Raw genomic sequence first — 11,515 nt, forward strand, 5'->3', positions numbered from 1 at the left:
TCACTACCGATTTTTTTTAATGAAAAAAAAAAAAAACAATTGGGAATTGGGAATCGGCTTCAATTGAGGCAAATAAAAAAATCCAAAAAGCATTAAAAAAATCACGAAACATCTCTGTTCCAAAAAAATCCCGAAGCCCGCCAATTTCAAGTAGTCAGCCTGACCTCCGCAGTAAACAGCCATTCGTGACGTAACTGCCACATTCGGGGTGAAAACCGTCTCGTTAATGTCCGTCATGACGCATGCGTATTTACAGAAAAAGGCCTGAAAAATCGGAATAAGTTTTAACGGATTCCCAGGAAAAAGTGCAAGTGAAGGACTGAAACTGTGGTCAAATAAGTAACGAGAGTAATTCAGATAAACCCATCAGGTTGATTTAAACCTCCGAATCACTCCGCACGAGTCGAAAGTGTCTTTTATAACCTGTCGATTGAATATTGCACTTCACATCGCCATCCCAACGTCGATTTTTTTTTTGTGAAGGAGTTTTCTCGTTTGTCGAGGAGAGTTTTTCGGTCGAGTTGTGAGGATGTCGAAGCCGGAGCAGATTTTAACTATTGAGCCGCAGGGCGAGCTGAGATTCAGGGGTAATTAGTCATTAATTATTTTACTGGGTTATCGTTGAATCGATGGAGCAAACAATGGAGCCAATTTGCGATGTGACATGGCGAGAATAATGTAACGTCGCGTTGGAAGTCGGTTCGAGGGGCAGTTGCTGGTACTGATGCACGTTGTCAGTGACGTAAGGACCAGGATGACGAGGGGAAAATGATTTTTCATCATTTGGGGGGGTTTATCGGACGACGGAGGGTTGCAATGTTTTGGGGGCCTGGGGGAATGGGTAATGCCGAACCTAACCCGTCTTTTGGGCACCGGCAATGCTGTCAAAGTCGGTCGGGCACGCGAGGGGCTTCCGCGGGGCACTCAAGGCCATCTCCCTGGGTACTGGTATTTTTATCCCTGGGGCGAGCATTTCCGAGGGGTTTTATTCGCTTTTGGGATGATGAAGCTGACATTAGCAGAATATTCCTCAGCGGAAAATTCAATTTAGGGGATGTTTAAGTGTAGGAGAGTCAAATAATCATGTGTACAAATGTTTTTAGGTGCGAAAGAGTTTGCACCATATTAAAAACATTTGTACGCTTGAAAATTTGTTCACTTTGGGATGGGTTTTTTTTATTGTCCTGGTGAGGAATAAGTTTACAGAATTTTGAGAGAGTTTTTGAGGGGAATTTTGAGGGCTGTTAAATGACTGGCATTTTTATTCCTAGGGCGAGGATTTTCGAGGGGTTTTATTCGCTTTTGGGATGATGAAGCTGAAATTAGCAGAATATTCCTCAACGGAAAATTCAATTTAGGGGATGTTTAAGTGTAGGAGAGTCAAATAATCATGTGTACAAATGTTTTTTAGGTGCGAAAGGGTTTGTACGTTACTTAAAAACATTTGTACACCTCTTTTCATTTGTACGCTTGCAAATTTGTTCACTTTGGGATGGGTTTTTTTTATTGTCCTGGTGAGGAATAAGTTTACAGAATGTTGAGAGACAGTATTTGGGGGGAATTTTGAGGGCTGGTAAAAGATTGGCATTTTTATTCCTGGGGCGAGCNGGGGGAATGGGTAATGCCGAACCTAACCCGTCTTTTGGGCACCGGCAATGCTGTCAAAGTCGGTCGGGCACGCGAGGGGCTTCCGCGGGGCACTCAAGGCCATCTCCCTGGGTACTGGTATTTTTATCCCTGGGGCGAGCATTTCCGAGGGGTTTTATTCGCTTTTGGGATGATGAAGCTGACATTAGCAGAATATTCCTCAGCGGAAAATTCAATTTAGGGGATGTTTAAGTGTAGGAGAGTCAAATAATCATGTGTACAAATGTTTTTAGGTGCGAAAGAGTTTGCACCATATTAAAAACATTTGTACGCTTGAAAATTTGTTCACTTTGGGATGGGTTTTTTTTATTGTCCTGGTGAGGAATAAGTTTACAGAATTTTGAGAGAGTTTTTGAGGGGAATTTTGAGGGCTGTTAAATGACTGGCATTTTTATTCCTAGGGCGAGGATTTTCGAGGGGTTTTATTCGCTTTTGGGATGATGAAGCTGAAATTAGCAGAATATTCCTCAGCGGAAAATTCAATTTAGGGGATGTTTAAGTGTAGGAGAGTCAAATAATCATGTGTACAAATGTTTTTTAGGTGCGAAAGGGTTTGTACGTTACTTAAAAACATTTGTACACCTCTTTTCATTTGTACGCTTGCAAATTTGTTCACTTTGGGATGGGTTTTTTTTATTGTCCTGGTGAGGAATAAGTTTACAGAATGTTGAGAGACAGTATTTGGGGGGAATTTTGAGGGCTGGTAAAAGATTGGCATTTTTATTCCTGGGGCGAGCATTTTCGAGGGGTTTTATTCGCTTTTGGGATGATGAAGCTGAAATTAGCAGAATATTCCTCAGCGGAAAATTCAATTTAGGGGATGTTTAAGTGTAGGAGAGTCAAATAATCATGTGTACAAATGTTTTTTAGGTGCGAAAGGGTTTGTACGTTACTTAAAAACATTTGTACACCTCTTTTCATTTGTACGCTTGCAAATTTGTTCACTTTGGGATGGGTTTTTTTTATTGTCCTGGTGAGGAATAAGTTTACAGAATGTTGAGAGACAGTATTTGGGGGGAATTTTGAGGGCTGGTAAAAGATTGGCATTTTTATTCCTGGGGCGAGCATTTTCGAGGGGTTTTATTCGCTTTTGGGATGATGAAGCTGAAATTAGCAGAATATTCCTTAGCGGAAAATCCAATTTAGGGGATGTTTAAGTGTAGAAGAGTCAAATAATCATGTGTACAAATGTTTTTTAAGTGCGAAAGAGTTTGCACATTATTAAAAATATTTGTACGCTTGAAAATTTGTTCACTTTGGGATGGGTTTTTTTTATAGTCCTGGTGAGGAATAAGTTTACAGAATTTTGAGAGAGTTTTTGAGGGGAATTTTGAGGGCTATTAAAAGACTGGCATTTTTATTCCTAGGGCGAGGATTTTCGAGGGGTTTTATTCGCTTTTAGGATGATGAAGTTGAAATTAGCAGAATATTCGTCAGCGGAAAATTCAATTTAGGGAATATTTAAGGGTAGGAGAGTCAAATAATCATGTGTATAAATGTTTTTTAAGTACGAAAGAGTTTGAGCATTATTTAAAAACATTTGTACACCGCTAGATTCGCTTAAGACAAATCTGCTATCGAACCTTTTGCCAGTTTCAGCTTCATTTTGGGATGGGTTTTTTTAATTGTCGGAAGATTGGGGTGTCTTTGTTGGGAGAGGAGGGACTGAGGAAGGATTTTTAAAGGCACAGAAGAGGTATCTTGATGATTTCCACTGGTACGAATGGGGTTTGAGCTGGTCGGCTGCAATTAAGTGAAGAAGAAACAATGTTTCGTGTTCTTTTAAGAATCAGACTGCGCTGGTGACGAGTAGATTTACAGAATGTTGAGAGACAATTTTTGAGTGGAATTTTGAGGGCTGTTAAAAAGATCTTTTGATTTTTTTGACTAGAATCCCCGGTTTTCAAACAATTAGAATCGCGAGAGAGATGTAATGAGTGAAGGGATTGAATGCGATAAGTTGGTTGTGGGGAAAATGTCAAAATGCATTTACTATAAATAAATGAATGAGAAAACGTCAGGACCCATTTTTCGGAGGGACTCTATTAGCTGCGAAAAAGCGCTCTTGATGTTTTTTTCTCCTAAAGTCATTGTCCCCTGCGATGAATGGACGACGATTCATCAATGGATCAAAAAGTCTATGCTGATTCATTGCCTCCGCTCTTGGGCATGGAATTGTTGCTCGGGGGTGGTTTATTGTACAGGAGAACAGGCTTAGGGTAGTTTCATTATACGGAGAAATGGAGAAATGGGGTGACAGATGGTGCAGAAATCTTTAAGGCTTCCTTGGGGGTTATTTTCCGATGATCTCCAGGGGGATAGATGATGCAGAGGGCTCTGGAAGGGTCAAGGATGATCCAATGGAATCATTGGGTCATGCAACTGTGAATGCAGAAGAGTTCACAAATGGGAGGAGAATGATTATACTCTTTGGAGTGATCTCTGGACTCGAGGAGTTTAGAGGTTCTTTTTTGTTGAGAATTTTATGGGCTTTAAAAAAAGTTTCACGACATGTTTGTCTTCAATTAATAGTTCCAGAAATGCGTGACGTAATAAATGTGAAATTCTCGTCTGTTCTCAAACATTTGCACGAAATTATTCAGAGAGAAATGTGAAGAGATTTTTTTCCAGAGACTCCATTGATTCTTTCGATATAAAATTGCGATGATGAAGTTAAATTAAATGGAAATAATTGTTTGATCTCCATTGTTTGAATTTTGCATGGGATATAAACAATTTGGTTCTGGTTATTGCAGGCCCATTCACAGGTTCACCTGTCACATCCTACATAAAGCTTATCAATCCCTCAAATCAAAAAGTTTATTTCAAAATAAAGACAACTGCCCCAAAGAGGTACTGCGTCAGGCCCAACAGTGGGATATTGAAGGCTAAGGAGGTCACGGAAATAGCAGGTGAGACTCCATCGACTGAGTTTTAGTATTAAAATTAAGTTCGATGAAACTAATTCAAGCGTTGCTTCTTCCAGTCTGCTTGCAGCCTCATGAATTCGTTGCATCAGAGAAGAATAAGCACAAGTTTATGGTACAGACAGTGGTCGCACCTGAGGGAGACACTGATGACTTCGTCAATGATGTTGTGAGTCAATTTCTTCATTCATCTCTTTTGCAAATCCATAATTCCATAATTTTCAACAGCATGAGGTGATGTTTCAGTGGTCCATGTGCAGATAATGTTAATTCTCAAGAGAAATATCATGAGAATTTTCTCGTGACTCAGAAAATTTTCTATAAAAAATCACTTAATATTTTCTTATTGAAGAATTCATTGGCGTTAATCCGACTCTTAGTGACATTAGATTATTCCTGAATTGTACTGGTCGTAAAGATTGATTTTATGGATTGATTTACAGTGGAAAGATGTCGATCCCAATCAGATCATGGATTACAAACTAAAATGTGTATTCGAGAATCCAGTGAGCAATGCTGCACCAGCAAATGCCTCAGCAACAGCCAGTTCCGCAAGACCAGATTCCGGTGTAACTGATGGGAAGAACAAGACCAGTGGCGACACAGCAAAATCATCCTCAAAGGTGAATTACGAGAAATTGATTGCGTACAAAACTCTGAATAGAAATTCAAAGTAATTTTATTCATGCCTTGTCGTGCATCACACGATTCATGACTGAGAAATCATGAATTGATCGTAAGAAAGTGTTGAATATTTATCATCGTTCCTTGTCATTGTTATTAGTCAATGGACGAGACTAAAGAGGAATTGCTGGAGGCAGAACAGGAGATCATTCAGTTGAGGGTAGCAGAGAGCAATTTGAGACAGGAATGTCTTCAACTCAAGGTAAAGAAGTGTTTATCTTGTAAATATCTTTGGTACTTGAGGAATCTTGTCAGAAGAAATTTTTAATAGCTCTTGAAATTTCCTTCGAAGGATGGCTCTTCACAATTTTTTCCAATCTTGTTTGTTCTGGAGATGAAAAAAAAAAAAAACAAACAAGTCCTTTAAAATTCTATCGAAGTTTTCTGCTTCAGATCAGATTGCTCAATGGGATAATCTTCAGTGCAGTGATAAAACCCACAAATCATTGAATTATCTTATTATTCATGTCTGCAAACTTCGTACGTTTGAAAACAATATTGTGATGAATATCACAATGTTTGTTTTCCTTATTTTCACTTTAGTGACGATCATAACCATCAGAAAAATATTTTGCTGATTAAAACAAACCTAAAGCCTATTATTTCAAAGATATGCCTTGACATTTTTCTCTATTTCTCCTCCCTCCAAAGATATTCACAAATGACCAAAGAAAATGATTTGGAAAACTCTTGGAAAAAGGAATTCCCACTAATGCCTGTTTAAAAAATTATCTCAACAGGAAGAAGTCCTGAAATATCGAAACACATTGGAGAAAGGTGCAAACGTAACGTCAGGTCGTCTAACATCAGGACATCTTGAGCGCAGCAATCCACCGCTGCCACTCACATCAACCACAGTAATAATCTCAGTCGTAATGGTCATAGTCGGTTATTTACTGGGAAAATTAATCTGAGCAGTTAAACTGTCGATTGTTCCAAATAATGAGGCCCCTCAGCACTCCCCTATATCTCATTTATTTAGCCTTCTCTCCCGACAACGCCACTTCGATCGCCATCACTTATTAAAACGCAAGTAAACTTCTGAGTTTGTCCTCTGAATGTGCATTAACAATAAAAACGAACAAAATTCAATAATATTTTAAATTTTCATTTTCTATGGTTTATCGTAGCTCGATGACTCATTAAACAAGAGTTCAATAATGAAGTGGGGAAAAATTGTGGAATTATCCGAATTAACGACAAAATGTTGAGATATTTTACACGATTTCAGGAAATTCTCTTGTTTTTCCACTTCACTAATGAATCATTTAGACTCAGAATAGGCTATTGATTTGTCTCCATTAATCTCGCATTTTATATCCATGATAAGGGACGGGAAGGTACTTAAAAATTCTGTTAATACTTAATAATAAAGAAAAATAAAAAAGATAATGACATTTTAGCGACGATTTGAGAATTTTTAGTGGAACGTTTTCCTCGCTTACTGGATCGTCTATATAAATAATAAATAATGAGAAACGTGTCGCTAATGAGAATAAATAAATTGATGATTAATGAATAATTAATGATTTTAATGGGTTATGAAAAACTGTTAACGATTGATATAAAAATGGAATTAATGTCGTTTAGGGAGTGTTGGAGATTATAGTGGAGGGAGGGGGGATTGACATGTGTCAGGGGGCTCGTGCGTTTTCACATGTCAGAGGAATGAGAACTCTAAATACCCAGCAATTTTCATGTTTGTTTTTTTATTACATTTCTTCGTGGTCAAGTGGATTAAGGAGATGTGTGAGCCATTAAATTTTAACGAGAAGTGGAATTATCTGGGGGGGTTACATGAATTATTGATGAACCATTGGATTGCTGGGGAAATTTCCGGTCTTGTGAGGATATTCGAACCTTTTCTACAGGATTTAATCCAAAGAAAATGGAAATTTCGAGATTAAACGTTGCAGTTTATTCGGGATTTCTTTGTTAATTATTCACTCGAGATTATGAGTAATTTAGGGAAAATGTGGGAGAATGTTTTTGTGTTAATCGTATTAATTTTTCAATTTCAATTAATTCCAATTGATGAGAAAAATAACACGATTTTGCTGTGAAATTTCAGTGGATTCACACATGTAATGATCTTCTATTTTCCTTCAAAGTCATTCGTCTTCGTAATCAGAAATTTTCCTGATCCAATGGGAATTACCCTTATTTCACTTTTCCACTGAATCATTAAGGTCTTGTACATAAATACAGTTGAACTTGGGGAAGAGATTCAGAGAAAAACGATAAAAAATGTCTTCGTAGAGCGATAGGGTGGCAGGGGTGACGGTGGATACAATAGTGGTACATTAGTCCGATTAATGGTAATAATTGATGAAAATTTATACTGAAAAAAAAACTTGTTTCTTATTGTTTGGCAATGGCGCACTGTTCCTCCATTAAAATTTGACGCATTGAATTTATAAAACGCATGAGTGTGATTTTTATTTATTTATGTTTGTCTCATGATTTGAGAGAGTTATTCATTGATCAAAGGAATAAACGATGTCTAATAATGATTTGTCAGTCGTCAAAGTTGAAGAAAACCTGCACCCAGATATTTTCACTCCAATTTCTTTAGCTTTTATTCATTGCAGATGACAATTGCTGATTCCTCAGTGATGTTTTCACACTTTACGTGGAAAATTAGTGCTTTATCTACTTTTTCCACTCACGTAATTCCTTTCATTATGAACTCTTCCTTTTAATGGTAATTTAATTACATTTTGTGTGCAAACAATTGTCCGATGCAACTGTACCTCTCGAACAGTCTACATATGCAGATTTCCACGGTGCTGACGATGCCAGGAAACTCGTGGAAAGTGCTCGTGATATACATAATAGTTATTGGCGTCTGACCCTTTCGCATGTTTCCTTCACTTGGTGTTTGAAAAAATAAAGTGGTGAAGGCAGGAGTCGCGTTAGAAAATTATTAGGGATTATTTTTCGAGTAATTTTGGAATATTCTCTGAATAATTCCGATACTACTGGTGATTTCATCTCCTGTCCTTCACGACTTCTTCCATTCCCTCGTTTCTTTCGTGTCCTGTAGTTGTTTACGACTCGATATACGATGCCATTTACTCTTCAATGTACTTACACTTATGATAATTGCGATTGATAGGCGATCACGAGTGATGTTACAACTGTTTCTGTTCTTAAATCTATATTTTTCACAACGAACATGATAGTAAATAACTTTAATCCAGGTTAAATCCTTCCAACAGGACGCGATAGAGCGTCTGAGTTATTGAAACGAATAAACGTCTGAGTAAGTGTACATAACTCATAACTAAGTTGAGGAAATTATTGAGAGGACGGGGCCCAGGGTCTCCTTCGAAACATTAGTCTTCTTTGAATTTTCAGTGGACAGATCTAGAGAAATCAATTTCTTGATTCGAGAAGACAGTTGACAATTCAGATTGTTGAGAAATTATTGCAATGTTATTGACGTTTTCATTGAGAGAAATTAGAAAAAAAATTGTGCATGATCAACATCGCTTAAATTTTGCAACTTATCAAGTTTTTTAGGCATTTATGTAGCATTAAAAAATAATTTTTTTTATCAAATTAATTAATTCAGTTTTTTTACTAATTGAAACATTTGGTTCAATTGAATTGAGAATAAATTGATGATTCAAGTTTATAATCGTCTGAATTTTGATCAATTCTGTGGGAATTTTTGTTAAATGTAAAAACTTGAACTTCTCAAATCAACAATTTTATTTCTTTACGGAATATAATTTTCAACAACGAGATATTATAAAAGTGTGCCAGATTCTTCTGTAATTAAATTATGAGAAAGCACTTATAAACGCTATAGAATTAATGCACAATGAAAAATTGATAATAAACAGAGCGACGAAAAATCGTTAAACCAAATTATTTGAATTAATATCTGTTAGGGGATGGAGTATAGCTCCGTTGTGGTGTAACTATCGTCGTGCATCTAGTGATTAAATCATCACGAGTAAATTCTAAATGTTATCACAAAAAGCGCATGAAAAATGGAAAAGCGAGCATTTTTGAATCCAAAAAAAGTGAGAGAGAAAATAAAATTGACGAGAAAAAAGAACAACAATTAATCTGGAGAATCAAATGGATTTATTATTCATTTATCTGTGTCAATAATACCCTTGGGAATCTATCAATAATTGGACCTCCAATGAAATAATTAAACATACAGTGTCTGGAGGAAGAAATGCAGCGGAGATGGGGGGAGGAAGGGATAAAACGAGCGATCAGGTGCAGCTATCTAATCGCCTGAGGGTGCACTCGAGACAAGTTTCATCAGAATCGAGGTCAGAGAGCCGCAGGACTCTGTGACGTCATTACACCCTCCCACCCCCTCAGCCTCGTGATTCAGATCGAAACCCCAGTGACTGCAGTCACATTCGTATCAACAAAAATTTAAAGAAACATTTGCAGAACATTTCGCTTATTTTACTGCTCATTAATTTTTTTCCCAAAATTTCGTTCTTTTAGTTCAAAAATAAATCATCAAATTCTTCCATTAGATTGATAAATAAATTAGGGAAGGGTTTTAACTTTCTGGAAATTTGTAAATAACAAAATTCACAGTATTTTAATTTTAAAAAAGCCCCTCAGTATTCGGATAAATTAATGTGTTAGATGTGAAGAATTGGTTTTTTGATCTGTTATTTGGCTTTGATAAATTCTATTCTTTCATTCAATTCAATTTCTGTTTGTGTTTTTGTCGCGTCGAATGAATAATAAGACGAATGGAAGAATGGAAGAAGCTACAATAATGATAAGATTACAACCCCTCCGAGGAGTGTTTCCCGGGGTTTGAAGGCAACTTCTCAATTTTCCAAATGACACGGAGATGAGAATGAGAAAACTGAAGATTGGATCAATTTTAATGATCAAGATGGTATTGACAGTTTAATTTTAGCTTCACTCCTTGAATGGTGAATGAGAATGATGGAGTGGATTCACTCGAAGTTTCCGATGAATGTGAAATTTAGTTTGATGGTAGTGCACTACGGAGTCACTGAAATATGGAGTGGCGAGGGGAAATGAGTATAGAACAGATTCGGAGATAATCCGGAGAAGGAAGTGGTTCGAGGGAATTTGGGAGATCTTTTTGGGAAGGATATTTTGCTCTTGAAATTTCGGGTTCTCGAAATGCAGAGAATAATCTGGAGGGTGTACTCAGACATCCCATTCCCTCCTAATAACTCTAAAAAAATTAGAATACTTTTTCTCCAGAAAATTCAGTAGCGAAGTGGTAAAACGGTTTAAGTCGACTTATCTCCCAGTTGAGTTTCTGAGGAATATCTTTGAATCTACGGGAGATAGCGAAATTTTTGTGATAACTTATTTTGTAGAGTGAATTGAGAGCTGCAAAAAAGGTTATAACAAAAATTTCGCTATCTCCCATGGATTCCGAGATATTCAATGAAAACTGGCCAATAGTCAAAATTGACTTGTACCGTTTTGCCACTTCGCTACTGAATTACAAAAAAAATTCACGAGATATCAAAAAGATCGTAAAATCCTTTCTGCCTCATTGCCACGATATTTTTTTCTCTACTATTCATAAGAAACAATATTAGAGCCCGTTGCAAAAAAATCCCCAAGAAATTTCTGAAAGAAAAAAATCATGAGACCTTCTTCATTCACTGAGAGTCATCCCTGGAAAAAGTGACCCACCGAAAACCCCGAACTCCTCATCCCCCCAAAGAAATTCTTTCAACCCCCCCATTCACGCACAGCCCCTCCCCCACCCGTCGCAAACCCCATTTTCTTACCCCCTCAAAAAAAAACATTTCCAGACAAAAAACGTAAGAGCACACGTTCCCTTTTTGTCCCATCGCCATTTGCTAATTTCGAGTGGAGCGAGAGTGCATTGAGATGAGTGTTGAGACTCGCAGAAAGAACGACAGACCAGCCAGCGAAAAAAGCGCAAAAACTATTTGCCTGAAAAAAAAATTACCCCCGATATGCGCGCGAGATCGAGTCTTCCACCAAAGCGCACCCCCCTGCGTCGCCCCCTCCGTCGCACGCCACCCCCAGCGCCTCATCCCCAACAGCCCCGCGCGTGACGATAGTAGGTCAGCGTCGGGCCTTGCGCCCTGCGTCATTATACATGCGTGCACGGGGTCAGGACGTAGCTTTCGTAGTTGGATAAAACACCGTCAAGAGACTCGAAGAATTTGCTATATATACACTGGTGGGAGAGTTGTGGACTGCAGCGCCGTTGGTAATGTTGCCTCTTGGCTTTTCTCTGGCTTACTGAA

At 37.8% G+C, this 11,515-nt stretch overlaps 1 protein-coding gene across 1 annotated transcript; it reads left to right on the forward strand.

Moving 5' to 3' along the window:
• The first annotated feature begins 221 nt into the window (after positions 1-221).
• On the forward strand, positions 222-7,771 carry LOC107041183 (vesicle-associated membrane protein-associated protein B/C). Its single transcript, XM_015261622.1, has 6 exons — positions 222-587; positions 4,404-4,559; positions 4,634-4,743; positions 5,018-5,197; positions 5,359-5,460; positions 5,999-7,771. The coding sequence occupies exons 1-6, from the start codon at positions 530-532 to the stop codon at positions 6,170-6,172; spliced, it is 780 nt and encodes a 259-aa protein (XP_015117108.1). The 5' UTR covers positions 222-529; the 3' UTR covers positions 6,173-7,771.
• The last annotated feature ends 3,744 nt before the right edge of the window (positions 7,772-11,515 follow it).

This window comes from Diachasma alloeum, unplaced genomic scaffold, assembly GCF_001412515.2.
Source record: "Diachasma alloeum isolate Michigan unplaced genomic scaffold, Dall2.0 Dall_scaffold_00358, whole genome shotgun sequence".
Taxonomy (NCBI): Eukaryota; Metazoa; Arthropoda; class Insecta; order Hymenoptera; family Braconidae; genus Diachasma; species Diachasma alloeum.